Source organism: Yarrowia lipolytica, chromosome 1B (assembly GCF_001761485.1).
Source record: "Yarrowia lipolytica chromosome 1B, complete sequence".
In the NCBI taxonomy this organism is placed as follows: domain Eukaryota; kingdom Fungi; phylum Ascomycota; class Dipodascomycetes; order Dipodascales; genus Yarrowia; species Yarrowia lipolytica.
This window is the reverse complement of record NC_090771.1, coordinates 1,268,677-1,296,655: the sequence shown is the minus strand read 5'-3', so window position 1 is coordinate 1,296,655 and position 27,979 is coordinate 1,268,677. Positions and strand designations below refer to the sequence as shown.

At 49.7% G+C, this 27,979-nt stretch overlaps 8 protein-coding genes across 8 annotated transcripts; 5 read left to right on the top strand and 3 right to left on the bottom strand.

Moving 5' to 3' along the window:
* Positions 1–26: 26 nt before the first annotated feature.
* YALI1_B12966g (uncharacterized protein) lies at positions 27–1,535 on the top strand (the record flags this gene model as incomplete). The annotated part of the gene is made up of 1 exon (XM_500687.3): positions 27–1,535. The coding sequence occupies one exon, from the start codon at positions 27–29 to the stop codon at positions 1,533–1,535; it is 1,509 nt and encodes a 502-aa protein (XP_500687.1).
* Positions 1,536–2,903: 1,368 nt separating this feature from the next.
* On the bottom strand, positions 2,904–4,904 carry YALI1_B12917g (uncharacterized protein; the record flags this gene model as incomplete). Its single annotated transcript, XM_500686.3, has 1 exon — positions 2,904–4,904. One exon carries the CDS (start codon positions 4,902–4,904, stop codon positions 2,904–2,906), a length of 2,001 nt encoding a protein of 666 aa, XP_500686.3.
* A 4,327-nt stretch (positions 4,905–9,231) lies between these two features.
* Positions 9,232–9,807, top strand: YALI1_B12874g (uncharacterized protein; the record flags this gene model as incomplete). Its single annotated transcript, XM_068282059.1, has 1 exon — positions 9,232–9,807. The coding sequence occupies one exon, from the start codon at positions 9,232–9,234 to the stop codon at positions 9,805–9,807; it is 576 nt and encodes a 191-aa protein (XP_068138160.1).
* Positions 9,808–11,920: 2,113 nt separating this feature from the next.
* On the top strand, positions 11,921–14,023 carry YALI1_B12847g (uncharacterized protein; the record flags this gene model as incomplete). The annotated part of the gene is made up of 1 exon (XM_500684.3): positions 11,921–14,023. One exon carries the CDS (start codon positions 11,921–11,923, stop codon positions 14,021–14,023), a length of 2,103 nt encoding a protein of 700 aa, XP_500684.1.
* A 4,468-nt stretch (positions 14,024–18,491) lies between these two features.
* Positions 18,492–20,180, top strand: YALI1_B12781g (uncharacterized protein; the record flags this gene model as incomplete). The annotated part of the gene is made up of 1 exon (XM_500683.3): positions 18,492–20,180. One exon carries the CDS (start codon positions 18,492–18,494, stop codon positions 20,178–20,180), a length of 1,689 nt encoding a protein of 562 aa, XP_500683.1.
* Positions 20,181–22,365: 2,185 nt separating this feature from the next.
* On the top strand, positions 22,366–23,757 carry YALI1_B12742g (uncharacterized protein; the record flags this gene model as incomplete). The annotated part of the gene is made up of 1 exon (XM_500682.3): positions 22,366–23,757. One exon carries the CDS (start codon positions 22,366–22,368, stop codon positions 23,755–23,757), a length of 1,392 nt encoding a protein of 463 aa, XP_500682.3.
* A 305-nt stretch (positions 23,758–24,062) lies between these two features.
* YALI1_B12714g (uncharacterized protein) lies at positions 24,063–25,174 on the bottom strand (the record flags this gene model as incomplete). Its single annotated transcript, XM_068282058.1, has 3 exons — positions 24,063–24,923; positions 24,944–25,057; positions 25,118–25,174. The coding sequence occupies 3 exons, from the start codon at positions 25,172–25,174 to the stop codon at positions 24,063–24,065; spliced, it is 1,032 nt and encodes a 343-aa protein (XP_068138159.1).
* Positions 25,175–26,530: 1,356 nt separating this feature from the next.
* YALI1_B12691g (uncharacterized protein) lies at positions 26,531–27,526 on the bottom strand (the record flags this gene model as incomplete). The annotated part of the gene is made up of 1 exon (XM_500681.3): positions 26,531–27,526. The coding sequence occupies one exon, from the start codon at positions 27,524–27,526 to the stop codon at positions 26,531–26,533; it is 996 nt and encodes a 331-aa protein (XP_500681.1).
* Positions 27,527–27,979: the final 453 nt, after the last annotated feature.

Genomic DNA, 27,979 nt, shown 5'->3' with positions numbered 1-27,979 from the left:
TCTCTTGTTACACAAACTCTACTGACATGTTCCGACCTGCATACTTGCGCCGATTGCCAACCCTAAAGGCCTCCACCCGGCTTATTTCCACCTCGCTCAAGTCCAACCAGCCCCTGGCGACCAACAACCCTCCTGCTCCCCTGTCCAAGGCCGATGTGCCCCAGACCATGCAGCAGCTCGGAAACCTGCCTGGAGGCTCTCCCGTGACCGGTCCCGGCCATCACAACCTGTCCACCCTCTCGCCCTCCCCCTTTGGAGGCGATATTGCATCCGCCGAGGACCGATCTTCCGACTCCCACGAGGCCCGTCTGCTCCCCGAGAACCACCCTCCCATGTACCTCTCTTCCATGAAGACCTCGGACGTGGTTGCTCTCATGCTCACTTCGGCAGCAACTTCCCACCCCACTCTCATCAAGCTGTGCACCAAGCTCATGCCCTACACCCCCAACGCGCTCATCAAGGCCATTGTCTACTCGCTGTACTGCGGCGGCGCCAACCACGCTGAGGTCGTCGAGACCGGCAAGAAGCTGCTGGATCGAGGCTTTGGCAACATGATGCTGTCCTACTCCGTTGAGGACGCCGAGGGAGGAGACTCTGCCAACGCTCTGATGGACTCTGCCGTTGATTCCATCATCGAGTCCATTGACAATGTCCTGGTCAAGTACGCTCACGAGTCCGAGAAGAAGACCGGCAAGTCCATCACCGGCTTTGTGGCTCTCAAGCCCACCGGTCTGATGAAGAACGCCACCGCCATTCTCCGAAACCACGACAAGCCCGAGTACGCCGAGCAGTGGAAGCAGTACCTCGCCGTGTGCCGAAAGATCTGCCGACACGCTGCCGAGAACGGTGAGGGCAAGGTTGGAATTGTTTTTGACGCCGAGAAGAAGGTTCTCCAGCCCGGTGTCTACGCTGCCCAGCGAGCCATGATGCAGGAGTTCAACGTCAACGGAGCCGTCCCCGTGATTGGCACCATCCAGATGTACCTCCAGGACTCCATTATTCAGCTGCAGGACGACATTTCTCACGCCGCTGCCAACGGATACCAGATCGGCATGAAGCTGGTGCGAGGAGCCTACATCCACTCCGAGCCCGACCGATGGACCACTATTCACCGAACCAAGGAGGACTCTGACATTTCTTACAACCGAGGCGTGGCTCTGTGCCTCGACGGCATCATCCCCGATATCCAGTCCGGCACCCACCACTCTGCTGTTGGTAAGCTGATTGTCGCTTCCCACAACGAGTGCTCCATGGCTCTGGCTGCCCACAGACTGTCTGCTGACCTCACTCCCGAGCAGCTCGAGTCCCAGGACAAGGTCATCTTCGCCCAGCTCATGGGCATGGCTGAGGATCTGGGTGAGGAGCTCGCTCACCGAGGCTACAAGGTGCTCAAGTACGTGCCTTGGGGTCCCGTTAACGAGACCAAGGACTACCTGGTGCGACGAATGGAGGAGAACGGCGACACTCTTTCCGATGGCGGCATGACTGTTGCTTTCCAGTGTGCCACCGAGCTTGCCAAGCGACTGGTGAAGTAAACGCCTGGCCCTGCATTGCATTGGAATCTGTATATGAGAGAGGAGGAATCGTGGATACGTTCGCGACTTATTTATTAGCATTAGCATTAATGAAATTAGAATGATAAAGACGCAGAGAAGTAGAGCATGAGTAGTAGTACGAGTAGAAATAGAGAAGCATGGCGAGACTGTTCAATCAAGGGTCGAGGAAACCTAACTCGGGCATATTTATTGGAGTACTTGCAAGTATCGTGCCGGTATCTGTACAAATACTGGCGGAACTACAGTAGACACAATCTGACATGCGGTAGATGAAGATGCTGTAACCATTGTGCATCTGGTTTCACCCGATAACCTCAGGCATATGAAGATCTCATCAAGATGAATTCTAGAGAGGAGATGTAGATAATCCAACAGGTAACTATCGGTCACTGAAGGTGAAGACCTAGGCTTACATATCTAATAAGCCACATCCCCAGGCAGTAGCTTCCGATTACGACGATGGACATTGATATCGGGTCTTAGACGAGCAGATAGTTAGCAACCTACATGTAGTTATTCGATAACATTTGAAACCGTCCACAGTCGTCTTTGAATACCATCCAATCTCGAGAGTGTAACACTTTCTAGAGTAATCCCGCTTGCTACCACTCAACTGCTCTCTCAATTGAGGCATTTGGTCGCAGGGTCGAATCCACAATTCCGAACAAAGAAAATGGTCTAATCTGGGGTCAGTACCACCCCACAACCAGCCCAGACACATGACCTTTGCATGCATGCCATCATCTGATGTCCGCGGGGTTAATAGATCGTATGGTCCCAGAGTAGTTTTTCGGAGCCGGATAAATTCGAGATAGGGTTAATGCGTCATGTGACTGATAAGAAGTTTATAGCCGACAACCTTAATTACACCTTGAGAACTGGAGCCTAAATAATGCACTCAACGGTGCCGGGATTGAACAGAAAAATGCTACTCGAAGAGAAAAAAAAGAAAAAAAAAGAAAAAAAAACAAAAAAACCATCATGGCACGACAGGAGATATAAGTTGCCGTATGGAGGACTGCTAGACAAGTATTACTATGTGGAAAATGATAGTAATACTTGCTTGGTGAGGGGCAATGACGAGACCAAACGCGTCAACCAGTCAACCAGCATATTGTCGCTACAGTAATTGCTAGCACTACAATTACCAGCACTCGTACCGATATTATACACGTATAGCATATTGGTTAATACTATTACAAAGACTACATCGTCACTGCATTCGCTTTGCTGTCGCTTTGCTCATACAGCGCGGTCCACTCATCCTCTGTTCATACTTCATTACACCAGGTTGCTGGCTTGTTACTTCATAAACCATCATTAAAATCCTCCTCTAGCCTCATCTGTCTAGAAACCAAACTGTTGCTGCTGCTGCTGTTGCTGCTGGGCATGCTGGGTCTGAGGGAACACGGGGTTGGTCTGCAGCTGCTCCAGGCCACCAAACGAAGGGTTGTACATGGGCGTCTGAAACTGCTGCTGGGCCATGGACTTTCGGAAGGGGTTATATCCGGTAGTCTGTTGCGTCAGCTGCTGAACCAGAGGCTGCTGCTGCTGCTGGCCAAAACCGTTGTTCTGCTGCATCATGGGAGCCTGAGACACGGCCATGCCGCCAGATGCAAACGGGTTGGTGCCTGTGGTCTGCTGAATGAGATGACCGGCAGGCATGGAGGCCGAGGACGAAGCCACAGAGGCCGGAGAAGCAGCCACAGAGGCGTTAGGGGCAGTCATAGCAGGAGACGTCGGCGTCGTAGTGGGTTCAGAAATAGAGTAGAGAGTGGACGAGGTGGAGGGCGCTCTAGACAGCGATCCGAACGGGTTGTGGCCTCCAGTGTGCTGCTGCTGCATGTTCTGCTGCTGCATCGGTTGTTGCTGCATGGGCTGTTGATGCATGGGCTGTTGCTGCATGGGCTGTTGCTGCATGGGCTGCTGGAGCATGGACTTTCTGAAGGGGTTGGAACCAGTAGTCTGCTGTTGCAACAAGGGCTGCTGCTGCTGAACGGGGATGATTGTGTTCTGCTGTTGCTGCTGAGGCTGTTGCTGGAACATCTGCTGCTGAGGCTGCTGTGGAGGACCCCAGGGGTTGTGGCCAAACTGCTGCTGTTGCTGTTGTTGAGCCTGCTGCTGAGCCTGCTGCTGAGCCTGCTGCTGGGCTTGTTGCTGGGCCAGAGCCTGCTGTTGAGCCTGCTGCTGAGCCATAGCCTGTTGCTGAGCCTGCTGCTGAGCCTGCTGTTGAGCCATAGCCTGCTGCTGGGCTTGTTGTTGCTGGAGAGCGGCCTGTTGTTGGGCCTGCTGCTGCTGCTGCTGCAAAATCGCTGCCTGGGTGTCCATCTGTATACTGGTCTCCTGCATCTGGATTCCGGAAGGTCCAAACAGGTCCACCAAGGGCTGCTGCATCTGAGTGGGCTGCTGGAACTGCTGCTGCTGATACTGCTGTTGCTGCTGCTGTAGAGCCTGCTGTTGAATCTGCTGAGCAGCGGCGGCCTCTGAGGGAGAGGGCTGGGACACAGAACGTCGCTGGGAAGCAGTTCGGTCTACTCCGCTGCCACGAACAGTGGCATCAGACGACTTTCTGTAGCCATTTCCTCGCTTCTCGGTCTCCCGGGCCTCCTTCTCAGCCAGATACTGTCGTCGAATGAGATCAAAGTCGGGGTCGTTCAGATAGTCCTCCAACGAGTCTGCCAGCGAGGTAGGCGCGTGCTTGATGTTGGGTACATGGATCTTGGTAGCGTACTCCATCTGCTTGGCGGTCTTGAGGTATGACACCACCTGCGACGTGATTTTGACAAACTTTTGGTAGATTTTGAGCGCCTTTTCGGCATCGTATCGCGACATTTCAAAGTAGTGCTCCAGCACGTTGATGACGCCCTGGTTGAGCGTTTCGTAGAGCACGAGTACATCTTCCACCAGCAGACGGAACGCCGTCAGAAGAGTGTCTTCGTTCAGTTCCTCTTCGTAGTATCGGCACTTGAGCAGGGCCAGAAGCTGGTCGAGAATTGACTGGCACTCCTTGAGCAGGCCCTTCTCAACAGACAGAAATTTGAGATCGTCATCTCGGTGGAGATACTTGGGTCTTACGTAGTCGCCCTTTTGTTCGTCAAATCGCAACGCTCGCACTTGGAGATAGTTGTTGTAGCGAAGAAGACCCTCAACGGATGCCTCAGAGCCACCATCAAGCCCTCCGCCTCGTTGTCGTCGAATACCTTGGCAATCGAGCATGTTGGGGTGTCGTTTGAGGTACTTGAGTACCGAGTTGGGGGGACCTTCTCGGATCATAATGTGCAGCAGAATATGCGACTTGAACACCACCGAGTATGCGGAGTCGTCTAGTCGCCGCGAAATGCAGCTCATAATGGATCGCAAGTCATCCGTATGTCGGAGACCGGCTAGAAGCGGCTCCACGTATTTGGCTTTAGGGGGAGCCAACTGGGTTAGTAACGGTAGTAAGGAGCAGCGAACAGCATCAGCTGTGGACCTGGGAGCTACGGGACAATATCATCCTCAAGACGGAGGCAGAGCAATACCCCAAAGCAAGCTGGAGGCACGATAAGCTGCGGCGCAGCTGAACAAAGTGACATAGGGAAGCTGATACGAAGAACTCAGCATGAACAAGCTAATATGCACAGCAACAGGTAGCATGCACAGGTAACCACATTCAACTTCATTGAGCTGTCTCCATGTCATATGATATCAATGCATGTGGTTTGGACACGCCATATATCAGTGTTTCAGTCATGCCACATTCGTCTCGGGAAACTTGCTGGACTTCATTTCATTCCTCCTGATGAGACTTGCACAGCCCAGAACTGACGCAGTTCTTTGATTAAGTCACAGCTAATTGTCTCAACTGAGAGTATTGGAAACAATGCAAACTCGACTGGCCCGAATAGTCCACAGGAGAATTCAACGTCGCTGTAGAGAAGTATGAGCTCCTTGACAGATTGGTGAATTCTTTCTGTCTATTCAGCCAGCCACCCATGCTCACTAAGACAGTCGGCGTTGAAGTGAAAACACAGTCTGGTTTGTTGCGCTCAGTACGCCGAGACCACCGCAGTGGTTCATTCAGACGCCAGTCAGTTCTTCCATCTCCTCGTTGTATCTCTTTCATTCACTCACCTTTAGTTTAGTCGCTCCCTGAGTTAGTATTGTTCGTGGACGTCAGAAGGCATGTCCCACGGTAGAGTCGAATGCATCCTTCAACCACAATCACAACTACAGCATTCTCGACGAGATATAGCCATTCGCCGTGGTGGTGATAGTGCAAGGACACAAGCGGACAACTGTGAGGAAACCAAACGGTGGGTGTCATCCAAACGGTGGGTGCCGTCCAAAAGGCCAATGCCATCCAACCGTCCAACAATGCTTCCCCGTGCGTCGTCACAGCCGTCACAGTCCGTTTGCCACTGTCGGGGTCTCTAGTCCACCTCTATCTGTGTCACTCACCTTGACGAGCTTTTCGTAGTTTCTCGACATGTCGGGGTTGTGTGTGTATGAGTAGTTGTGTGTTGCTTGGTCTGCCAAAGTCGTCTGGGTCTGCCAAAGTCGTTATAAGGCCAGGGTCGATTTCGTCACTCGTCCACCTGCTATCTCCGCTGAAGACAATTCAAAAATACGCACGCACCAGCATGTGAGCTAGAGTAAAATAACCCTCTGCGCTGCGGAACAACACACCTTAAATCCCGCACTAGGAGACCTAAGGATGAGGGCAATAGGGGATGGACGACAAGACGAGCACAACAGGAGCCCGCAAATCTCTCCTACCCTGAAGTTGGGCTGTTGCTGGGCCCAGATATACACATCCCCAACCGCCCCCACCACACTGTACGCTCATGCGCACACACTGTATTTACCGGATGATACTTGTATACAGCAAGCAGCCGAACCAGCCACAGTCGAAGCCCCCCATTGATTATAAAAGCACTTGCACAACCGTGAACAAGCAATGGCCGAGTGACGACAAACCAAAATACGTTTACGTCCGCCGGAGCTCTTGCCCTCCTACATTCTGTCCTCTTATCCCCTCTTTTCCTGACTAACAAACCAAATCTAATCCAGCCACCTTTATCGGCTCGGAACGACGATCACGGAGGATTGCATCTGTATGGGGAGTGTCCATAGCAGTGCACACACCTGGAGCTGTTGGACGAAACGGCCGGTCATGTGACGAGACAGTCGTTGTTGTTTGGGCATTGTTGGCTCACGTGGCTCTTGTTCTGCACTGCCATACCACGTTGCTCTGCTCAGCCTCTCGGCAATGCAGCAGTGTGGGGTGCAGAACGACGTCATAGGTGGGATTAGTGGTGGTGATATTAGACGAGTCTGGAAGGGTGACAATAGATGATATTGATAAATATCAGTAGAATTTGGCAGTGGAATGGTGAGTACAAGTACAAATAACGGTACTTGTAGTTACTGCACTGGTACGAGTATCGTACCAGTGTACTATGTCACAGCCTCCTCTATACAGTTGTCTCAAAGTGGGTCCAGAACATTGCGATGATGTCAACTGTACAAGTACCAGCACTGACAGTTAATATAGCCAACTTATGGCTACTTATACTGGGGCACTTAAAATAACCAACATTGATTGGAATGTATGATAGATCCTTTATGGAGATTGACTGTTTGTGTGTTGGACGGAGAAGTCGTACGAGTGTCGCACCGGTACTATATATACCGTGCAAGTGCTAGCACTCCAATTGTGCATAACTGGAGCGGTTTTGTTTCAGATGGCGGTGAAACGGGAAGGAGTCGTCGATAACTTATGCATACATGAGTTGTATTTGGCGAGGCTGAATTAGTGTCATTTTAATGTACGGCGTTTGGGGAGGAAGGGGAGGTGCGAAGGGGGTTGGACATGTACTACCTGGAGGATATGGAGGGAATTAGAAGGCATGTATCTAGGATTCCAGGATTTATTTTTTTAAATTCCAATTTCAATTTTTTAATTTTTATTTAAAATTCGGCAAAATCGAAAAGATGGAGAAAAAAATAAAAAATAAAATAAAAAAAATAATAAATAAAAAAGAAATAAAAAAAAATAAAAAAAAAATAAAAATCTATAAAGAATCGCCAAAACGCTCAAAAACCCAACAAAAACCCATGGCGTCGTTCCAATCGAGAATCACTCAATAGGGAAGCTCAATAAACGTATTTGTGTGTCATTCAACGGCAATAATCTGCGGAAAATCTTTTATCCACTCAGTCTACTTGTACAGTATTTAGACCTTGCTCAGAAAAGCCAACTTTAAGCGGACGACAGAGGTGTTGGTGGGTCGCAGCAGAGAGAGGGCTTGACATAACTTCTATTGGATGATGGTTCATCCGAGAGTCTTGGTGTATGGTACCAAAAAGTTTGCAGGAATCTAAGGATTCGAATGGTAAGCTTGAAGTTTAGATAACTCAACTATTGGACGAGATATGACCAAAACGGAGTTTCTCTGAGATTTTTGGTAAGAACGAGAAACAAACACACACATAGGAGTTTCTACAAGCATCTGTGCCTCCCCCAATACGTATAGTCCATCTCCTGCCGTTACCACTCACTCTCGTCTGGCGTCTTCTGACTTCACTGGGACTGCTTAATTGGTGCAACCATGACATAATCTACGCAGGGAATGTTTCAGAATGGGGGAGAGGTGGAGGGTGCGTGGTTGCTTGTGCCAAACTCAGAGGAAGCGTTGCTGGATTAGGACGAGGGGCGTTTGTGTGTATCAAGAGGAGCCGGAGCGTTCCAATGCCGTCACATGGAGGTTTGAGGGGGGATTTTGGGGCGGTTCTTCAGGAATGTGCGTTAGGTGATTTTTGGGCATTGGAATGAGGAGATCCAAACAAGGGCGAGGAGTTCAGAGTCCGAAATGGGTGAGTCGGAGAGAGAAGGATTCGTTGGCCTTCATATTTGGGCTCCGTTCATGAGATAATTGAGCTATGGGAGACGCTCAAGATTTCCAGGGGTCGATTATGTTGGTCGGAAGCAGCGCTGACAGTATCGTACTTGTAAGAAGAATGTTTTCTCATCTTCATTGTAAGTAGTTACCCTAAATGCTCATGTTGGACTCCAGAGAATCATCAAGAATGACCATGAGGAACTATCTATCGTACTCGCACTTGCAAGTAAGTATTGTTCGCTTTACTGCCCACTTCAATTTCTAATGACACAAGCTGCTTCAACTCTCATATCATGTCGCGTGCACAGTGTCTGGTTCTGGTTGTAAACGGATATGGACAAGGAAAACTTGAATGAACATCCAACCGTAGAGAAGTGAATGGGTAAAGTAGATGCTCGTACGATAGCCGACTCATTCTTCCAGAGACAGTACCGGTACTTGTACTTGCAATTCAGCAGACTACTGTATAAGACCGTGCTCCCTTTCTCGTTATACCAACCAGTCCACCTCAATATCTCGTTAATAATAAATAAATTAATATACTACATGTTGTACACATCTTTCCTTTTCCGCTCAGGTCTCAGACAACCTCCTCAAAGGGGAAACATGTCTCAGACTGACGAGACTCTTGGTGGGTTTTGACAAAAGTATTGGCAACAACCCCGTAGACTCGCCCCCATCTTCCAAAGCAGATAGCAATCACCAAATCATTCAACCATCCAAGCTCTTTCACAGTAGCACATTGGGACCGAGGAAAGCCTGGAACCGAGCAAAGCTGGAACCGACGAAACATGGAACCGACGAAACATGGAACCGATGTACCTCGACATAATCAACAGCATTGTTCTAGACAGCGCACACTCGAGATTGCTGAATATCGCTGCAAAAAACCGTCGCTCGCTCCGCTCAATCCCGCTCCGCACCTAACAACCATGCGAATAGCACCCCAAACAATACAAATCCGTCCGGTAAATACTCGAGATGGAGCACCGTCGACACACAATGGACGAACACGAAATGCACGTGTAGTTGTCGTAATAATAGATGTCGTCCTGGGCAAGATCCTTGTCACACTGCTGGCAGTTGAGACCCTCCACAAGCCCCGCAGGAGAAGGAGTAAACCCGTTGGCAGCACAAGGCTCCTGTCGTGTACCCCGCTCAGCGGCATTTCGCAAATGCTGCATGGTCACAGCATGGGCATACCCATCCACAGGTTGCTGCTGGAACCGCTTGTTTCTGTTGGCACACTCGGGGGCAGGCGAGTGGGCAGGCGAGTGGGCAGGCGAAGTGAGCTCCATATCGCCCATGGACGTGTATCCACCGCTCATATCCACGTCCATCATCTGGTCGCCAAAATTAGAGTGTAAAGAGGCATTCGAGGTGGCATGGTTCAATGGAGGAGAGGTCACGGCACTCTGTGAATAGTGATCCTCTTCACTTCGTCGCTTTCGCGAGTTGTGCATCGAGCCATGGTTCATTGCGTACATGTTGGTGACTGACGAAGGGAGAGACCGATCGAATCTTGAGACGGCGACATGGCCGAGGAAAGACAGGGATATATATTAGTTTCGCGTTATACTTTTTTGGTGGAAAAAAAAACCACAAAAGGAAAATGCCGAATAGGTTTTGACGCATCGACAGAACATAGAGTATGCCATTAAAACCGACGAAAAAAGGCGTTATAGAGAATATGGACGTGTCATTGGAACAAAAAGACTTTAAAAAGAATTATCCAAATTTCATCCAATTTTTTCCGATTTTTTCCGGGATTTTTCCGCCCCCAACAATGTCAAAAAATCCTTCTCCATTTCTTTCCATGCAACACTATCCTTCCAGCCACCCAGCCAGCCCAAAACAGACAGACGCAGCCCTAACCCTGCCTAAATGGAATGGGCCACTTTTCTGGGCGCAACCCTAGCCCCCAAATGGCAGGCCAGCCCGGTCGCGTGGGCTCAACGAATGTTTGTTTTTTATTCTTTTTTTTTGTGTCCCTGGTCACGTGAAAAACGAACGAGAGGTCACGTGACACGGGATGGGATATATGCATCACGTGACCTACGCAAGATCCTCGCCCCCGGGGTATTTCCACGTGACTTATTTTCCAAAAAAAACAGAAAAAGGTCGGTGCTGATTTCGGTTAGGGCCGCCGTCGCAATTGTGTCAGCAAAGGGATATGCGAGGGGAAGCACTTTAGGGTTAGGGTAAAGACAGGGTAACTTGAGCGGCAAAAGAGCAACTTGGTGAGAGTGGGACTCGAATGTAGGGCCGACTCGGAGCTACTGTACTTGGAGTAAAGCGGGAAACTGGGTGGGAAACTGGGTGGGAAAAACACAAACTAGAATCGATCGCTGTGTATATATAAATGAGGCTGTTTGTGTTTGTCATGTTGACGGGACGTGGGATAGATAAGGAGGGTGTTACTTGTACTCGCTTGTACAGTATGGTATGTTCCCGTACCGTACCTTCCAGGATGTGTATATATACTCTTAGACTAATGGTGTGAAGCATATGACAAGTTGGATTGAGAGGATTGAACAAGGTGTGAGTGGTTAATTGTGGTGGTTGTGTGAGTGGTGGTTAATGGGCTCATGGTGATTCATGGAGCACTTTTGTGGTAGGTGTGGTATATCTGGAGTTCGAACCAAATGGGGAGATAACTGGGTCGTATGGAAGGAGAAGCTCTTGATGTTACCTTGATCTTCATTTCTTGATTGAGGGTACTTGATGAGAAGTCGTCTATAGATGTCTTTCAAATCATCTACTGTACTGCCAACTGTTATCAGTCTGAAACTTGAGATAATGGGGTAGTTGAATGAATTGGAAAGATTGTATACTAGTTCAGACGGCAGATGAAGCCGCAGTAGAAGCCATTCGAGTATAGAGCACGGCATTACACTGGTACTCTTCCTATACTTACGTAACACACTGTGGAGTGTTAGAACATGGACATACTGGTTTCATGATAAGAACAAAACTGCCAAAAGTAGCAGGTGGTTGAAGGTACTTGCACTTAGAGAACAACTCAGTTCCCCAGCTATAGAATCCACACCGAAACCATGTCTTTGACAGAGAGCCCTGAAGCATACAACGATTGCCTCTTTATCATTAGATACTTGAGAGTCACGAGAAACGAATAAAAGTGCAATAAACAGACTCTTCAACAGATTCTCTACAGATTCACTCAGTCAAATCTACTTCATTTTCATTAGTCATCAATAACTAGTACTCATAGTCACCTGTAGCTGCTTTTTACAACCTCCACGCAAGACCTAATTCTGAGCACACCCGTATAATTATCTACAATACGACACTAGACATGATCTGCCCCACATTCACCATATATATATAATCCCTCTTTGCCACAGACACTGTGCTCATCACCACCAACCAGCACCAAATATCCCCTAACCCTACGCCCTCGGGTTCAAACCTTCATCACTTCCTGTCGTCACACTATCAACTTTTGCAGTCTATTGAACAATGGAGGACAAACGCAACGCTGAAAGCGCAAGTTTGGGCGCTTCTTCCGGCGGCGACAGCAAGCGGGCCCGTGTTGCGGCTCGCCCGGTGTCGCTGGAAGACGTGGCCGAGTTCCAGAAAGAGGCCATTTTCCGGGCCATGGAAACCTATCGACGTGAAAAAGAGACTCTGGAAAAGCAGCTGGAGACGCAAGGCGAAAAGGAGCGGGAGCTGGAGGAGCGCGTCGTTCGCCTGGGCACGTGGTGGGACAAGGTAGCCGATCGGTTGGCCTTGGTGGTGGGCAAATATGAGTTTGAGAAATCAAAGGTCAAGACTGAAGATGTGAAGAAGGAGGAAGACACAGAGAGAGACGCCGGTGATGAAGACGAAGTGGAGGTTGCACCTGGACCTACCGGATTGGCTACGGACCTGGAGCTGGAGGAAAAAAGTGCCTCTATCTCGAGTCACTTCTCCACCCTTCTTGATCTCATTGGGGACAAGATCTCCAAGCAGGACAAGACGGAAGTGTCGCGTCTCAGTGCGGGATACACGGATATGGCCGAGCAGCGTCATCTGCTGGTCCGGAAGATCCAAGATCTCGAACATGAGGCCCAGACCATGAAAAACCAGTACCTAGCAGCAGCCAAGAAGCTGGATAGGTACAAGTCGCCCACCGTGAAGTTGATTGAGGGCGAAGATGTCGAAGAGAAGGCGGAGGAGAATGGCGACCAAAAGACTGCACAAATGGAGGAAAAGAAGGAAACTGAAGATTCCCCAGATACCAAAGATACCGGAGATACTAAGGCCCTGAGAGAAACCATACAAGTCCAGGAGGAACAAATGAAAGAACTGGACGCGAAAATTGCTGCTCTGGAGCACGAGGCTAGTCTGTTCAATGCGAAAATGGCGGATCTGTCCGAATCCGACCTCCTGGATCACTCTGGAGCATTTAAGGCTGCAAAGGAGCAGCTGAGCGATAAAACAGGGCAGATTTTGGCGCTGGAAAAATCCCGTGACGCCATTTCAGCTGAAAAAATGGCCCTCGACGAAAACAGACAACAATACCGGTCGACTATCAAGCGGGAGTTTGAAAAACGCGAGTCTGAGCTCCGTTCGCAGCTGTCACGGGCCGAAACCGATCTTGTGCGAATCAGAACAGCCAGAGACGAGATTCTGGCAGACTTGAGCCAGAAAAAGGCCACTGAAGCGGACAAACTTAAGACGATTGAGTCACTGAAAGAATTAGGCGAGGTGTACAAGCTGCGAATTGGCACTTTGGAGTCTGAGGTTCAGCGGTGGAGAAAAGAGGGAAACGAAGGAGTTAACATGTCCAGCAATGTCGAGGGAAAGTCGCTGGAAGAGCTCAAGAAGGAGGTGACGGTCCTGACGCTGACTAATCAGAGTCTAATGGCCGAGATCCCCGGAATGGAGGCTGCGTTTGTGTCTGCGCAGAAGATGGCCGAAAACAAGGCTTTGGACGTGGCAGACCGTGAAAGCAGGTTAACTAAGTTGCTTGCAGAGAAGGCCAAGGCCGATGAAAAGTACTTTGCGGCCATGCGACACAAGGACGCGCTGGGTGCCGAGAACGCCAAGCTCAAGGCGCAGATGGTCAAGTCTAGTGAGCTAGTCAACCAGCTCCAGGAGGTGGATGCCAAGACGCGCGCCAAGATTGACGTGCTCGAGAAGACGTTATCGGAGTACGTTTCTCTTCATGCAAAGCAACAGGAAGCCGCCAAGCGTCTGACTAGCCAGGTGGCCGAAAAAACGCACATGTTGAACGGCGCTCAAAAGTACCTGACGACGCTCAAGGAGGAAATGAAGCAGCAGGGCACAAAGCTGTCGGTTGGAGAGCATAGAGCTCGAAAACTGGCTCTGGATAATGCCAAACTGACCAAGCAGATCGAGTTGTCTTCTTTTGGAGGCTCTTCTGATGAAATTGACGAGCTGCGGTCTATTGCAATGTGTTCCCTGTGTTCGAAAAACTGGAAAGACACTGCCCTCAAGGTCTGTGGACACGTCTTTTGTCACCAGTGTGCACAGGACCGGCTGGATGCGCGGTTGCGAAAGTGTCCCAACTGCAACAAGCCCTTTTCCCAAAATGATCTGTTGACCGTTCATTTGTAGAGCAAGAGGAGTGAGGGAGATAGAGGAAGGATAGTGTATTATATGGATGTATGGGTTTGTAAATATGAGTGAATGAATATGAGGATATGTACAGATGTGTACGTACACTGTAGTTCGAACACCCGACCTCTTCAAATCTCTAGCATCTCCAACGAACTTGGAGAGCCCTAGAATCGTAGTCATAACGCCTGGAACTCGTCTAATGTCAGTAGAATCACGTGATAGACATATATTAGACAGGGGTAATGGGTTGAAATGGCTTGTTTCGAAAACTGTACCTGTATTTGTATGAACATACTGTACATGCTGATATGTTGGCTTGTTTTGCCCGACGTTTTTTCGTAAGAAACCCTGAGAGTGTTTGACGAGGAAGTAACAAAGGGGCTCTAGATACTTGTCATACACTTCCTTTGAAGATCTAGAATATGTAATGGTTGTACTTGTAGTTCGTTCCTGGTGCGTAGTATTTGTAGAGTAGGAAGTATTTCTACTACCTTGCACTGAATAGTTGCGATAACTAGCTCATATTTATTGCTGTCAACAGCACAAGTTCAAAAACCCTTTCTATTGTCATTCTAGAATCTCCACCTCGCTATGTCATACTCCGTTGAGTACAGCGAAGCCCAGTAATCAGTTAGACACTAGCCACTAGTCTAGTCTACCTAGGAGGGTACCACTACGGTAGTTTTCGATGCGGGGAAGGCCAGAGAGAAAAACAAATATCAAATGTATACTGATTTGAGGTGTTACAAGTGAGCAGTGAAGTGGTTATCGCTGGGGCCTATAGCATGTTCCATTGTAGTTCGGAGGCTGAAAGCACAATGATAGTTTGGGGGTAAGTAAACAGTTGAAGATCAGTAGTGAGGCGGGGGAGGGGACGACTATAAAAGTGCTGGAATTCACCATATTGAGCATTAACAGTATCTGCCCTGGTTTCGACAGGAGACCTGAACTTGTATTAGTGTTCCTGGGTATAGTATCTTGAACTTGTACGGATGCCTGTATGTAATGATCATTTCAGAAGAAAACAAGGGGAAGAGGCTGTGTGGCTTCACTCATCTATATTCTTCAGGTCAACTTCTTGCACCTGCAACTCATGAAGTTGCACTCAATATCTATACTTCAAGCTCGGTTTCTAGTTCCACTTGGGGTAGCAGGGCTAAGACAGTAGGTAGCTGGTTTCAGTTCGGATAAGCTAGCATAAGTGACAGAGTAGGTCCATATTGACCATATTATCACATCCCATTGCGATGTAATCTGTATGCTGACACTAAGGGATGGCGTTGTGTAGACAATATCCATCTCAAATTTACCAAGAACCTGAATACCACACTCTCTCCGGTGTGACTTGCCAACGTCATCTCTAGACAAGTCCAACTTTCGACTATACCGAGCCGACCAAGAGATTCACCCGCAGACACTGGGCTTCGCTCGCTTGGCACCCGTTGTGAAACTGGGGAAACATGCTTGAGCTGAGCACAAATACCCCACAGCCATCGATTAGTGACATAAAAAGGAATTTGCGACGGTTACTTATGTCCATGGCTCTTGCGAGTTACATATTGAACATACCCTGGGCAAGTATCTTCGGAAGCCATGTCTCAGTTCAACCTAGAGGGCACGATACAAGCTTGACTTCACAGTCTAAAAACAAGAACAGAAGAGAGCCCTAAGCCACTTGCACGACTACAGGTATTGTCTCAAGCTTCCCCGCCTGAAATAGAATGAAGAAACTTGTTCTCTCTACCCCATGTTTTGTCTGGGAGGTGCATGGGGGACGCGTCTTTGTATGGCTCGAGGGTTACGGTTCATACTTTGCTTGCCTTTAGCACTCCCTTACGTCATTACCCCGGAGAGCCGTACATGAGCAAAAAACAAGGGCTGGAGAAGGAGCAGTCCGGAGCGAGTGTGTGCTACAAGTCATGTACGATAGCTGTCGTGTGTTGCACAGATAGAGTGCCACCAGGATCAAACTCAACAGGGTGTGTACATAGCGGGCACTCATAGACAGCAAGCCCGAGGGGGACAACGTTAAGGGTGTCGATCTAAACACTGGTGGTGAGAATGAACAACTATCAGGCATTGACAGAGGTCCATGTACTTGCAAAAATACGGTACCGGAGCCACGTGTAGACAATGATCCGTCCGAGCTAGTCGCTAAAGACCTGTGGGCGCTCCACTCTCATCCTCCTCTCTGTACCATTGGAGTTACCGTCAATGCTGCCTGTTCCGTCATGCCAACTCTTGCCACTCTATCGCCCTCGGTAGCGCCTACTGCATCGGAAGACACGGATACTACAGGCACAGGATGTGGCGTGGTGCAGGCGTTAACGTTGGGGGGATAATCGGCTGGAGTCTGTGCTCTGACTGAGCAACAAGTCGGAAGTCGGGATGGGGCCGGAGTCCTTGAAGACGGTCGTGGTTCAGGTTCAGCCGCCTTGACAGTCTTGTCGGGTGTGTCTTGTTATCGTGCCGGCTACGGGGTAAAGCTCTGCTCCTCGTATACGGATAAACTGTGGCTTCTAGAAGGTCAAGTGAAACAAAATACCTACAAGCCGGAGAGGAGGAAGTCGAACATACAGCCGTCTCATAGATGGTGGCACAATACAGCCTCTTACCCCACATCCCCAGATTCTGCTCTAAACTACAACCTCCGGGGTATCCAGCAGAGCCACCATTTGGCATCGCGTGCTCTTGCACGTCTTCAACTGCAGCCGGTCCACTTCTCCTGAAACTCTGTGTCGCCAGCTCTCCAGATTCGGGTGCACACAGCGAGAAAAGCAAGTTCGAGTTGGGCGAGTTTGAGCGGACTCTGGGGTTGCAATCTACAGTTTGGTGTATACATTTGTCATGAGACGTCTGGTATGGGTAACTCGTAGCTATCTCAACATCGGCGTGCAATCCTCCGGTATCTCACCTGGCAGGTACGAGTACTTGTACCAGCACTTGTTCGTAGCACCTCCAAGGTTACATTGACAGGTGTCACCGTGCACAGTCACACGAGATCCAGGCTAAGACCCGAAAAATCCTCACTAATGAGGCTTGGTATGCGTGCTTTAGACAAGACTTTTACTATCCGTTCCCTTCCGACCCAGCCCGACTGAACAACGCTCGTAGGCGTTCGGTCAGCCGCTTCACCACCAGGAACTCTAGCATAGCCGCGCACCTCGCACCACGTAGCACGCACCACGCATCTACCGTACCCCTTCTCTCCGTTTTCTCCCTCTCTGCTCATCGCCACCTCCTACCGCCGTTTGAAAGGTGCATCGGGGAGTCTTAGCTTGCATGAATTTTTCCGACCACTGGTGGCCCTTGTTCCGTAGCCCTTGTTGCAGGCATGCCACAGCGAGAGTCTAGATAGTGGGTATTATAGTGTGTGTCTGTCTTGTAGGCTGTGCTGATAAGCATGCTGTTAATTTGGACTCGGTGCCTGAAAAGACGGTTTGCCGTGGGTGACAACGAGTCAGACGGCTCAGCACTATCTTTCAGTGTTTATCTGGGTTTTATCATGAGCCCATTTGTGTTTGTTTTCGGGTGTCTCTCCTTTGGCCTCCTTTTGCAGTTTTTTTTTCGCATACAAATTCATCCTTTTTTAGTCTCTCTTTCACTTTCCATTTTGGAGAAGCGAATAAAGTGCAAACCTTGAGCTTGTATGGTTCGACTTTTGAGATGAGACGATGAAGCAATAAGAAGACAGTTGGGGTCTCAAGGAGTAGTCCAATCGATTTGTCCAGCCCGGTTTATTCGATTTTCCTTTTCTCCGCTCGAAAAATGCCCGCATTTCCCACTTTTTACCCGCTCATGCAAGCTGACGTTGCGGAAGGCCACCATGCCGAAAACTTTTTGAGACCCACCGATGTCCTACATACAAGCTGGGCGGTGAGCGCGAGAGACTGGGCAGCTAAGCAAGCCTCGCCAAGAGCAGGCCGGTAATTGGCGGTGAGGTGACAGAAAACGGGGCAGTTCTGGGGGAGCTCCAGATCTATCTACAAGTACTGTACTGGTAAAAAGGTGTATTGTAGCTCGATCGCTAATGGTTACTATAACCAATGAACTTGTTCACTGGCTATCAGGCTTTTGGTTTGGAGATATGGAACGTAGATAGCCCGTCTTAGTCATATGGAGGTAGGAAGGCTAACAATGACAAAATACGGGCGTTTGAACATGACGTATCCCTTCCTGCTGGCTGTCGGTGGACACCTGACCACTTGCCGTGGCGGCATTTGAAGCGACGCGGCCGTCGTTTGTTCCAGCTCGGGGATTTTGTGTTTTTTGCGCTTCAGCACACTCGCTTGCGCTTTGTCACCGTCCACTTTTCGATATTTTACCTCTCATAACATTTTCTTCTCCACAAAGTTAAACCTTTTGGCCTTTGGTCTCTGCATGTGGAGATAATCAAGTCGGTTCTTATATAAGAGGAAGACCGTCTAGAGGTCCCGATCTCTTCCCACCATCTCCATCTTCCACCATGGACAAGTCCACCATTGAAAAAACTGAATACAGCGGCTCAATCGTCGATCTGCCAAACGAGTCGCTCAGCTCCACTCAGAGCGCGTCGTTTGAGGATCACGAGGCCCAAAAGGAGGGAGGCCACACCACCAAACGAGCGCTCAAGTCGCGTCACGTGCAGCTAATTGCCCTCGGAGGATGTATTGGAACCGGTCTGTTTGTTGGTTCCGGAGCCATGCTCAGTAACTCGGGCCCTGCCTCCATCTTCATCGCCTACATTATCATGTCCTTTGTCATCTACGTTGTCATGAACGCTCTCGGAGAAATGACCACCTATCTGCCTCTGGCCGGCGCCGCTCCCCCCATGTACGTCAACCGGTTTGTCGACGACTCTCTGGCGTTTGCCTGTGGCTGGAACTACTGGTATGCTTATGCCATTCTGGTGGCCTCAGAAGTCACCGCAGCCTCCATTGTGGTTGAGTACTGGACAGACAAGGTGCCCGTGGCGGTGTGGATCACCATTTTCCTCGTGTCGATTGTCATTCTTAACATCATCGCCGTCTCCGTCTTCGGAGAATGTGAGTTCTGGTTTGCCAGTATCAAGATTCTCGGCATCATCGGTCTCATCATTGTTGGTATCGTCATCTTCTTTGGCGGAGCTCCCACCCACGACCGACTCGGCTTCCGATACTGGAAACACGACGCCTTCAAGGAGTACATTGTCAAGGGCGATTCTGGTCGATTCTGCGGGTTCTGGAACGCGCTGATCCGATCCGGATTCTCCTTCATTCTGTCTCCTGAGCTCGTCACAATCTCTGCCGGAGAAACCGAGGCTCCTCGTCGAAACATTCCCAAGGCCACCAAGCGATTCGCCTACCGACTCATTGCCTTCTACGTGCTGGGATCTCTGGTCATTGGTGTTATTGTGTCTGGAAACGACCCCCGACTTCTGGGAGCCGTCAACTCTGGAGGAGAAGACGCCGCAGCCTCTCCCTTCGTCATTGGTATCCAGAACGCCGGAATCCCCGTGCTCAACCATATCATCAACGCCGTGATTCTGACTTCGGCCTGGTCTGCCGGAAACTCCTTCCTCTATGCTGGCTCAAGAACCATGTACTCTCTGGCGTGCCACGGAGAGGCTCCGGCCGTCTTCAAGCGATGCACCCCCAACGGTGTCCCCTACCTGTGTGTGGCTGCCACTGCTGCCGTCGGCTGTCTGGCTTTCCTCAACGTTTCGTCTGGCTCGTCGGAGGCCTTCACCTGGCTGTCTAACATCTCCACCATCTCGGGTTTCCTCGCATGGCTGTGTGTGCTGACCGCCATGATCCGATTCCGAAAGGCCATCTGGTTCAACCATGGCACCTTTGACGTGCTGCCCTTCAAGACGCCCTTCCAGCCCTGGTCAACCTGGTTCGTACTGTGCCTCGTCGCGCTCATGTGTATCACTAACGGCTTCACCGTATTTGTGGGAGGCTCTTTCACCGGCTCTGACTTTGTTGCCGCCTACATCACCCTGCCTCTGTTTGCTGCCATCTACGTGGGACATCGATACATCTACAAGCGAGCTGGTTTCAAGACTCCCTTTGCTCGACCCATTGATGAGATTGATATCACCACCGGTCTCAAGGAGGCCCAGGAGGTCGAGGACATGTTCCCCGAGCGACTCCCCAGAAACTGGCTCGAAAAGGTCTGGTTTTGGATTGCCTAAGCGGAGTAACCGCTCAGGCTCCACAAAAGTACGTTTTAACGAGCACAAGTCTCAAACGTCTCATTTCATAAGTTATTTATTTATTGTTGGAATCACTGCCTGTAGATAGTGTGTAGATCTCGAGTCTGTGCTACTGTACAAGAACCGGTACAATCAACACAGTTTTCTATAAAATATTCGATCCAGGAAGAATCAGAGAAGAACATGGTGTCACTCGTCCAAAGCCCAACCGTCTTATCTAAGCATGTTCACCGTGCACCGAGGCAGATAAGCTTATATCGCCCATGACCCATGAGCAAGACGACAAAAAGGACTCAATCTATAGCTATAGGAAGACGCTAGGGGCCTATTTTTATGACGTCACCGGTAGTCGACGGATACAACAAGGTTGCCCATCAGCTTTGGTGTGTCCAAACGACTACTTTTCTGCTGCGTTAGTCTAACCTAGACTGTCGATCTTTGCCGAATAGCTGCCGAGGTACATTCCATAGTGAGACAGGAGAAGGTGATGAGTGATCGATGAAAGTCGGAGAACACCAACCGGGCCCCAAAAGAAGATACATGAACCCATCTTGGTGTGATCGTCAGCTTTTCAAGATTTATCTGAAGCCATTTGGTCACATCAACTTGTTCCCAAAAAAGATAAAAAAAAAGACGGAAAACAACACTTGTAAAACAAACTACTTAGTTAGACTTCTTAGCTCAACTATAATTAAATAGCTGCAGAAGCGATTGTACATACATGCCAGACGCTGGTGCACAAATTTTAGTCAATACGACGTTTTTAATCATGTACTGTACTTGTAAGTAGCTACAGTAACGGAAACACAATGAGCACATAGCAAACGCACAATTAGTAATAACACCGTGATTACTAACACCACTACAAGAACCGCCCCTAACCCATGGTCAATCTCTCTGTTGAATAGGTTCAATGTAACCCCTAGACTCTACCTTTTAACTTATCATACGGCACTCCACCACACCTGTTTGGGTTTCATGTCCTGAAGCAGACTCTGCCTTTCGAGCCGGGTAACTGATAAGAAGATAACTTTATGGTGTTAGGGTATCACGTCCGGGTAACCCGAAAAGTTAGTTGGAGTCATCCCAAAACTCGTCGTCCGGGTAACTCAATCTTACATAAGCAGGCTGTGCGCAGTTACCCTACCGTCCCGATCGGGAGTGGTCGCGTGGCGTGCGTTAGTGAGACAATCTGATGGCCCTGGACTGGACTTGACAGCCATAGTGCGGGGTTCGCGTTTGATGGACGATTAGTCAGGCCCCCGGGCGGGCGGTCGGTGGGGCGGTGGTCATGTGACCGTATCAATGCGACCGTCCGCGAATATATTTCGATTTGCCTGTTTCCCGCATTTTTCCGGCCTATGTTTTTACTCGGTAAACTTCCCCAATCGTTATCATATGCAAAGCCATTTGGTTGGTTGACGGTGGGTTAGCCCAAGTAGTAGTGAGGCGGGGAGAAGGCGAGCAAAGATGGTAGCTCGAGACGATTATTGGACACAAACACGGTCAGTTTGTTGTCGTGTTTTATCCACAGGAAGCTTGCAATACTACCCTCCTCTCTAGACTGTATGTATGGCGTCCAAGTTCAACGTCTTCGGTCCATATTCATACTTGTATCTCACTAATTACTCGTACAAGTGAAGGTCCTGTAGCTAACTAAACTGTAACTTTGTAGATTGGGCGAGATGGTGGACCAGAGGGGTGTTTGGTTGGGTCTTGTGGGGAGAAAATAGCTGGGTTTCCACCTCGACTCTGATTGTCACGTGTTTTCTATATATTTCTCCATCTCAGAACCCCCCAGTTTCCCCCAACTTGTACCCCCCCTACAGTCCTCCACGTCACCTCGGTTCCACCCCTCCCAAACTCTGACGTCAAAGTGAAACTTGCGCACGCTTGACCAACACACTACTTGTACTTGCACGATACATCTTACTGTTCAGTATCAGTATCAACATCAGCATTTCCCTGCGATATCCAGGGAGGGTGACACAGATAGAAGCGACATAACAGAACGATAGTAGCGACACAAACCACTTGAGGTCACCATTCGAAACAAAGTACTATCTCTCTAGTCACTTTGACACGACGCAAGTGCATCACGACATTTGCACGCAACCAACACTACCACCACAAGCATAGCGACACCGAGCGTCCATATCCACACATGTCGCAACCAACATACCCAATGTTCCTTCCGGACGAGTCGCTGGAAATCCGATCGGACTCGGAAAACGAAGAAGACCTCTCAACGTCCTCCAACGTGCCGTCGTCAGCAACCTCGCTCGAAGACGAAGGCAAGCTCCTCACACACCACCACGTCATGCCCGAAGACACGGTCAATCCCCGTGACTTTGTGGACGTGCGACGAATCATCCACAAAATCTTCCCACAGTGTGTGTTTTCGGCCAACGACCCCCGTGTTGAAATCGCTCAGCTCAAGGGTGGTATCACAAACATGCTGTTGCTGGTGAGCTACCCGAACCCCAGCAAGGACGGCGGTCGAGATCACGTGCTTGTGCGGGCTTACGGCAACGGCACAAGCACCATAATCGACAGAGATCGAGAGCTGGCCACCCATCTTCATCTTCATTCCCATGGCCTAGCCCCCACGCTTTACGCTCGACTTTCTAACGCACTCATCTACGAGTACATTCCCGGAAAGGCCGTGGAATACACGGATCTGAGCCGTCCTGAAATTATGAGCGGAGTAGCTAGCCGACTGGCCGAATGGCACCACAAACTCGACAAGAAGGCCATCGAGAGCGAAATGACGCGCCTCAAGGCCCTGGAAAAGCCCAGCGAACAGAGCACGTCGTCACGGGACATCTACGAGCTGCTGGAGGAATGGATCAACGTTCTTCCTCGGGAGACCGATGCCCAGAAGAAGCGGGTTGAGGACGTGACCAACGAGTTGGCGTGGATCAAAAAGACCATCTCGAATCAGGGAGGCCCTATTGTCGTGGGTCATTGCGACTTGCTCAGCGGAAACATCATTGTTCCTGAGAACTGGACCCCAGCGGAACTCAAGGGCCATGGCAAGAGTCACCAGAAGCCTCTCACTGGGTCCCAAGCTGCGTTTACGGAGGAAAACATTGGTCACGTAAAGAGAGAAAAGATGACTGACCCTGCCAAGCCTGCGGTAGACGGATTTGCTCCATCCACTCTCACCTCCTTCATTGACTATGAGTACTCCATTCCCACTCCCCGAGCATTTGACCTCGCCAACCATTTCATGGAGTGGCAGGGCTTTGACTGTGTGGTTGAGCTCATTCCCGAGCCGTCCACCTCCAACCCCGTGATGCGAACATGGGCTGCTCAGTATCTCGAGTCTCTGGCGTACTTTGAGGGCAAGTCCGAGCCTACTAAGGTGACGGAGCAGGCCGTGGACTCACTCATCACCGAGATTGCAACCTGGTGGGGCATGCCTGGTTTCTACTGGGGCATCTGGGCCATTATCCAGGCCACTATTTCGGAGATTGACTTTGACTACGCAGAGTATGCTGAGAAGAGACTGTCTGAGTACTACAAGTGGAAGAAGGGAAGAGAGGCAAAGTAAATGGAAGGTGAAGATCGAGCCGTCAGCAAATGAATGGTTGAACCATTAGGGGCAGTGGTAGAAGCTGAGCACAAAGGGGACGTTTGAAAAGAAAGGAGGAAAAATAGACTAACTTGGATTGATTGGCGAATGTAGTGTGATATACGATTTTGCAATGAGCCTGTAATTTATTACGTTTGAAACAGTTACAATTCTACACCAATTCTACAAGTATCCATGCGATACTAGTCTTCATACGCGCACGTTGCTGTTGAATACGCATGTAAATACATGTCTCGATATTTGTAACAAATTACTTGATCACCTTAGACAGCATCAGTAGGATAGTCAATGTAACCCTTCGCTCCCGGAACGTAGAAGGTGTTTCGGTCATACTTGTTGAGTGGATAGTCGTTCTTGAACTTCTCAACGAGATCAGGATTGGCAAGGAAGTGTCGGCCAAACGAGATGAGAGTGTTATTGGCCTTGTCGGCGTCCTTGATGGCAGTTTCTCGTGTGTATCCACCGGCTCTGATGAGATTACCCTTCCAGATGTCTCGGAATTGCTCGTTATCCTGCCACTCGGGAAAGGTGTTGTCTCGGAAGTCTCCTCGGGCTTCAACCAGATGGAGGTAAGCGAGCTCTTTTCCGTTGTCGGCCCGCTTTTGGAGCTCTCCAATCAGATGAGTAAACTGTTCGGGGGTCTCGCTGCGGTCCACAAAGATGTCCTGGAAAGTGGACCAGGGAGAGAGTCGTAGAGCGGTTCGTTCAGGTCCCACGGCGGCCGAGACAGCATCAACTAGCTCCAGAATAAAACGAGATCGGTTCTCGACACTTCCTCCGTACCCGTCGGTTCGCAGGTTGGACTTGCTTCGAAGGAAAGAGTCCGGCAGATAGCCGGTAGCTCCATGGATCTCCCCTCCGTCAGCACCCGCCTCAATGGCGTTTTTGGCAGCCTGGGCGTACAGTTGGATCTTCTCTTTGATTTCGTCAGGAGTAAGAGCTCGCAGATGTCCCACTGCCTGCTCGTCTCCCTCCTGAGGCACAGCAGAGGGACCCAGGGGAACATAATCGCCCAGTTCCTTCAGTTTGGCAGCCCAGGCCACTCGGCCAATGTCCCAGAGCTGCAGGAATATCTTGGAGTCGTTGGCGTGCACTTTATCAAATACGCGCTTCCAGCCGACCTTCTGTTCTTCATTCCAGATACCGGGACAATACCATCTCCGGGAAGAGGAGCTCCAGCCGATCCGGGGGAAATGTAGGTGGCTTCGGTGGTGAGCAGAGTGCCTGGGGCAGCATATCGTTGGCTATAGTACTCCTCCTGGAGTTTGGAGGGGATATAGCCGGGGTCGGCTCGAACTCAAGTCAGGGGAGACAGTACGATTCTGTTCTGCAGCTGAAGAGCTCCGATTTTGATGGGTTTGAAGAGGTTGGCCATGGTGATGGTGGTTTGTTGGCCGTTAGTGACCGACAAGTTGACTATTTATATCATTCAGGATTCGTTGTATTCATTTGATTTGCGCTCACTTCCATATGTCAATTACAAATCGCGAATTGAGGGATCACTCGAAAATGCATCGTGATTGGGTTTGCAACATGCAGCCGTTTCTTTGTCTTGTGTAGAAGCCGTTTGAACGTTTAAACTGGAGATGGAAGGGAAGCAAAATACCAACCGAATGGATGCCTTTGCAACGCACAGTGGGCTAAGATAAAGTGGTATATTTTTTTTTTTTGGTACACATAGTTAGATGGAGTGATTCTATTGCCAAATTGATTTTTTCCCCTGCTTCAAACGTGACAGCAAGTACCATCTATCCGTCTCCCTGCTCGCTTATTTGTAAGCGATCAACATCATTGCAGCCTGTAGGCAGAGAAGCTTTCTGACAATACGTACAACCAAAAAAGTGGATTCGGACACCGACAGAGACATTGGAGGAATGGAAAAAAGTGCGGAATTTATCACAAGGGTACATCGGACAGGAAAAGTGATGCTCTATTTAGTCACTTTCACAGTTTTACGGAATGTAGCTACGGTGGAACAACCTACGTATGTATGTACAGTCAGTTGCTATAGATGATAGCTATATGGTGGCAATAGCATCAGCTGTGGCGACAATAGCACCAGATGTGGAGACAAAAACAGACAGAAATGCGCCAAACTGTTGTCTAAAGGACAAAAGGAATTGTTTTTGTTTGCTTGTGTCAAGTGTCAACCAAGAAATATTGTACAGGCTGAGTAGATGCACAAACCGTACACGAATTGAGGTGTATCCGAGAAGTGACAAACGAAGTTTACGAGTGCTGTTGTGTGTTACAGTATAAAATACTCGAGCTTGCTAGACTACCTCAAGGCAATCTCTTTTACAGACTGTTACAGAGGTGTCACAAGCTCTCAAATATGTCAAGAGGAAGTTGTGATTCGTCGACACAGGACTCGTACTGACGTCACTCTTGTATAGATCTGACCGTGAAGAGAAGCCACTAAGAGAAGAGTTTCATTTTGGAGCCTTAATCGTCTCAACATCGGCCCCTACTAGAGTCCATTACCGCAAGAGCTATCTAGGCCACGACAGTCATCATCATCTCCGGCTCTTCAAGCTACAAGTGTGTACATATACCTGAGTACAATAATCTCAGATCAGTAAAGATGTATTGAAGATCCGAAACTCACTCCATTAGGTCCAACTACTTCCCATCTCACTCTTACTACACCAACTATTCCAAAGTCGGTTCAGGCGTTTGGATCGCTCGCCTGGCTGGCTCAGTTGTCATATGTTCAGTTCAAGTATATACATTAGGCGTGCTCAGCGACCTTGGCGGCCTCCCGGTCAGCAGCGGCCTTGTCTGTGGCCTCCTTTTCGGCCTTGCCCTTGAGACCCTGCTTGGTGACCTGGTTGTAAATGCCCATGCCGGAGGCAATGAAGCCGCCCATATCGGACAGCTGGGCAGGGACAACCACGGTGTTACTCTCCTTGGCCAGCTTTCCAAAGGCGTCGACGTACTTCTCGGCCACAGACAGAGAAACGGCGTCAGCTCCGCCCTTGGTGTTGTTGATGGCCTCGGCAACAAACCGAATACCGTCAGCAGTTGCCTGAGCACGCATTCGGATGGCCTCGGACTCTCCCTCGGCGCGGTTGATCTGCTCCTGTCGCTTTCCCTCGGATTCGAGAATCTCGGCTCGTTTGGTTCGCTCGGCAGACACCTGTTTGTGCATGGCGTCAAGCACGGTTCGAGGAGGATGGATGTCTCGGATCTCGTACCGCAGGCAGGTGACGCCCCAGTCCTTGGCGGCCTCGTTGATGGCGGTGGTGATGTTGGTGTTGAGCGACTGTCGTTCTCGCAGAACATGATCCAGGGTCATCTGGCCAATCTCGGATCGCATGGTGGTCTGGGCCAGCTGTGTGATGGCATACTCGGCATCCTCCACACCGTATGACGCCTTGTATGCGTCGTACACTCGGATGTACAGAATGCCATCCATCTCCAGGGTCACGTTATCACTGGTGATTGCACTCTGGGAACCCACCTCCACGGCCGTCTCCTTCAGGCTCTGCACGTACTGGATCTTGTCCAGGAACGGAATGAGCACAGCGAGACCGGGGTCCAGAATCCGGTTGAACTTGCCCATTCGCTCCACGATCCACGCCTGTTGCTGGGGCACGAACCGCACAATTGTGTTCATGGGCAGCTGTTTCTGCTGGAAGAAGGAGAGCCGTGAGGAGTGTCGCAAAGCATTATGCGCGACGCGGACGCTGTGTCGCACCGCTCGATTCGAGGTGTTGGAGAGCATGTTGTGTTTGAGAAGATGCTGTTGTTGAAACGGGCTTTTGGACAATGTTATGTGCTGTGGTGATAGTTGCACTCATGCTGGGCGAACCTAATTTCCGTCACCTTAACGCTTATGGATCGAGTTAGACCTTGGCTAAAGTAAGACTCTCAAAAGAGGTATAAATGCAATTGCCTGGACTGTAGCCTCTTTGTCGACATTTCGACACTCTCTCCAGCTACTGTAATGGAACCAACAGTCCATAATTCCCATCGCCATCGCCCAAACAACCCATTGTGCGTTGTAGGAGTATGCACTCAACATAACTGTTGGGTGTGCTGTTCCTACGAAGAGAGCTCACACATGAAATGTATATCGCAGCAATGATTGGAGTAGTGGCTACAGACGAGTAATCTCAAGTACTCTCAAGTAATCTCATAAGAGTATATAAAAATCCCCGAGGAACCGCCAACTGTC